This window comes from Phoca vitulina, unplaced genomic scaffold, assembly GCF_004348235.1.
Source record: "Phoca vitulina isolate PV1807 unplaced genomic scaffold, GSC_HSeal_1.0 scaffold118, whole genome shotgun sequence".
In the NCBI taxonomy this organism is placed as follows: domain Eukaryota; kingdom Metazoa; phylum Chordata; class Mammalia; order Carnivora; family Phocidae; genus Phoca; species Phoca vitulina.
This window is the reverse complement of record NW_022589821.1, coordinates 161,847-165,574: the sequence shown is the minus strand read 5'-3', so window position 1 is coordinate 165,574 and position 3,728 is coordinate 161,847. Positions and strand designations below refer to the sequence as shown.

At 63.8% G+C, this 3,728-nt stretch overlaps 1 protein-coding gene across 1 annotated transcript in view; it reads right to left on the bottom strand.

Annotated features, from left to right (window-relative positions):
* Nucleotides 1-3,728, bottom strand: part of KCNN3 (potassium calcium-activated channel subfamily N member 3) — a 143,055-nt gene that overhangs the window by 102,760 nt on the left and 36,567 nt on the right. The window contains exon 2 of the mRNA XM_032398687.1: nucleotides 2,947-3,042. Within this exon, the coding sequence (XP_032254578.1) occupies nucleotides 2,947-3,042 (96 nt within the window). The remainder of the gene's footprint in view (nucleotides 1-2,946; nucleotides 3,043-3,728) is intronic.

The window sequence follows — 3,728 nt, the reverse complement described above, 5'->3', positions numbered from 1 at the left end:
CTCGACCAGGGGACAGCCCCCCTCGACCGGCGGAGACACCCCTCGACTGGCAGAGAGTCCCCCTCGACCAGGGGACAGCCCCCGTCGACCGGTGGAGAGCCCCCCTCGACCAGGGGACAGCCCCCCTCGACCGGCGGAGCCCCCTCGAGAGGCAGTGGCTCCCTGCCGCAGACAGAGCCCTCAGAGGTAGGGGGTTCCTGCCAGGTGGGCGTACCTGGTCACCTCTGGGAGCCTGCCAAGCCTAAGGCTCCACGACAGAAGCCAGCGTTCGGTTAGGAGCCACCCAGCTTCAGAATTGTGCCTCGAACACACAAGCCATCCAAACTGACACGAGGAATACGATTCCAGAAGGCACCCCAGCGTCCTGTGTGCCAGGGCCGGGGGCCCGGACGCGAGTGTCTGCGCCAAGTGCACGGCAGCTGGTGTGGGAGGTGGCGAGCACGTCCTCCACACAAGCCCCTGCCTCCGCCCCACGGAGGGGCGAGCCTCCCCCCCGCTTCCCGCAGATGAGCAGCAGCTGGTCTCCCCACCCCCGCAGGTGCTCCCGGCGCTGCCCCCCCCAGCTGCCCACCCCCCTCCTGCTGCGCCCGGACCCAAACCAGAGCATTACAGAACGAGGAGGCTTAGGAGCCCCACTTGACAGATGGGGACACCGAGGCCCAAGACCACAGAGCAAAGGAAGAGTCCCCAGGGCTTGGACACCGGACATCCTGCATCCAGCGCCCTTTTACTCAAAAGAGGCACTGCAAACCCCTGCTCTTTGTCAGACACTGTGGGTCCCTGGAAATGCAGATTCATGACATCACCGTCCCTAAGTTTGGGGAGAAAGACACAGAACAGGGAACTGCATGTGGTTGGGCGAGGTGCGTCCGAGGGGGCCCTGTAGGAGCAAGCTCTCCCCGAGCCGACTGCTGGGACCCAAACCACCCCCGCGTCCCTCAGGCAGGAGAAGGTCCAGCTCCATGCAGGAGTCGCTTTACTGGAAAGGTAAGGGGACAGAGGGAGCCAGGGACTGTGACTCCCCACATGATGGGGGGGCCACGGGGCCACGGGGCCCAGCTCTGGAGGCTGAGAGCGCAGGCAAGCCCGGGCTGGCGAGTGGGGGGGTGCAGAAGGGTGGGGGTTCCAGCCTCCTGCAGGAGGGTGCCCAGCTGGAAGTGGGGGGCAGAGGTCACAGGAAGACCACCAGCTTCCACCCCGGACTCCACTGTTACCAACCCTCTCAGAGTCCAGCAAAGTGGGTGCTAGGACGTCCATACTTCACATGGGGAAACTGAGGCCCAGAGAAGCTGTCACGGACCCCAGGTCCTGCAGGCCGAAGTGTCTGAGCCAGGACTCAGTGCAAACTGTGAGGGCCAGGCGAAAATAAGCGGCCGAAACAGTGTCCTCTACTGCCCGTAGCTAGGGCGAAGCGGAAACTGGGTGTGAGCCGCGTTGGGACAAGGGGCGCCACATGAGCTGGTGGCGCTGCACCGGGCTGGGCTGGGCCAGGTCTGAGAGCCGAGGCTGGGACCTGCTCCGCGCCGCCCCCCCCCCCCCCCGCAAGCCGGGGTCACAGCCGAGCTCCAGGACTCGGCCTTTTCTCTTGGGCCTGGGTGACACCTTGTGCACAGGTCAGGGGGCTACATAGCAAATGGGCTCCCTCCGGATGAGACACGGGGGTTCAGAGGGGTTGAGGGAATCCCTGGGCCCCACGGCTGGTTCAGGGCAGGGTAGGCCTGGCCCCTCCCGCCTGCACTGGCTCCTGCCGGGGGCTGACTGGACCGCAGCCTGGGTCAAAGACCACCAGCTCCACGCAGTTCCGACTCCGTGAAGGAAGCTTCTTGGTGGTGTCTGGACGTGGCGCTCAGAGCACACGTGGCGCTCAGAGCACACGTCTGTCTGAGCGCCTGTGAGCCCCGGAGAGTCGCGGCTTCCGGATCAGTGTCCTCTGGCCATCCACAGCCGGGAGCCCTCCCCTGGTGGCCGGGAGCCATCCGGGCCGGCCCAGGGCCCCGACACCTACCCGCATCTGCCCCTGCAGCCACCCGCCCAGAAAGCCCCACAGCAACGGGGACAAGATTTGCATAGCGTTTCCGGCTCACAGAGCACTGCTTGTCCTGTCCTCTGCGAAAGCTGCTCCAGACAGATGGAGAAAGGTCAGGGCTGGCCAAAGACACACTGTGGGAAGAGTCGAGACTCAAGCCGGTTTTTCAGACTGTGAGCTCTGGTCCTTGTCGGTCTGTCGCCTGCAGCCCAGATGTGGCTGCCCTCCTCCAGCCCAGGGACCCGGATTACATCCAGACTCACATGCATGTGAGGAAAGGCATCTGGAGGTTCTAGAACTACCCAGTCTGCAATGGAGAGGGTCAGCCGGCGGGGCCGGGCGATGGGGCCCCAGTGTCCTGAGAAGATGCTGCAGGTCTGCTCACGCCTGCACCCCTCCCCCGCCCCAGCCCAGAGGGGCTGCATGTCCCCGGCCTGGAAGTGCACCCAGAGGCCCAGCCGACACTTCTCCAGGGGCCGAGTCACTTCTGAGCACCAAGAAACAGCAACCCCTCACCCACATCAGACTTGTATTCGACCGAGAGAGTGACTCCTTCCCAGCCTTCAGGGTCCAGTGGGGGTAACGGCCACACCACTGAGAAATACGGCTGCTGGTGGTATTTGGTGTGATGCGTGCGTGTGTGCGCAAGGGGACACGAGACAGGGCTGCCTCGGTGGGGGGGGCGGTCTGTGGCTCAAGCTCTGAAAGGCTCCAGCGAGAGACAGAGAAGGTACGGGGCTCTCACAGCGCAGCCATGAGGATGTGGACCAGGACTGCCCCCCAGATCATGAGGCCATGTTCGCTTCGGGGACCCCCAAATGAAGATCCTGTCACACCGTTCTGAAGGCCCAGGGCAACCCCAGTTCCCTCTCTCATGGGGGTCCAAACCGGAAGGGAAGAGCCCTGGCGTCAGCACCTACCTGGACCTCCCGCGTGTGGTAGGCGATGATCAAACCCAAGAGGATGATGGTGGACAGACTGATAAGGCATTTCAGGGCCAACGAAAACATGGAATCCTGCCGGAGAAATGGAAAGAGAATTAGGACGGCCAGGAATGGGTCCGGCCGCGGGGCTGTGCAAAGGGGACGGGGGCTCAGGAGCATGGCCGGCAGGTCCTGCCTTGGGCTGGGCCTGGGGCCGCGGGGGCTGAGCACTCCCCCGCCCAGCCTCTGTTTCCTAGAGTTAAAGCCTACTTGCACTCCTGGGATGGAGGCTGCCTGGGCAGGAGGCATCACGTTTGCTCTCCGTGGCTCAGTTTGCGGATGGTCGTTTAGAATTTTGCCTCCATGCTCACAAGTCATATGAACATAATTCCTTTTTGTGCTGCTTTTCTCCGTTAGGGCTTCCATCTCCAGCCTGGGCCTCTCTCTGAACGAACCTGAACCAGAGGATTCCTGAGCTCCTTCCATCTCTGACCATGCAGGGTTTTCTCCGGCATGACGTAGAACGTCCTGGCAGGTGTTCTCACCCCCAAGGTTAGGTCAAGAGCAGGGAGGGAGGCAGGGTGGCAGAGAGCTGCTGGGGAGCAAAGAGGGGTCCCCCCTGCAGAGGGTGGGGCAGGCAGGGGTGCGCCCCCAGTGTTCACTGCATCTTCCAGCCCCAGGGTGGCGGCGAGAACCGCGAGGCCGCACGGCTCTGGATGCAGCCCCTTCCCAGCTGTGCGGCCTCAGGCTGCCCGCTCCACCTCTCTGTGCTGTGCGGC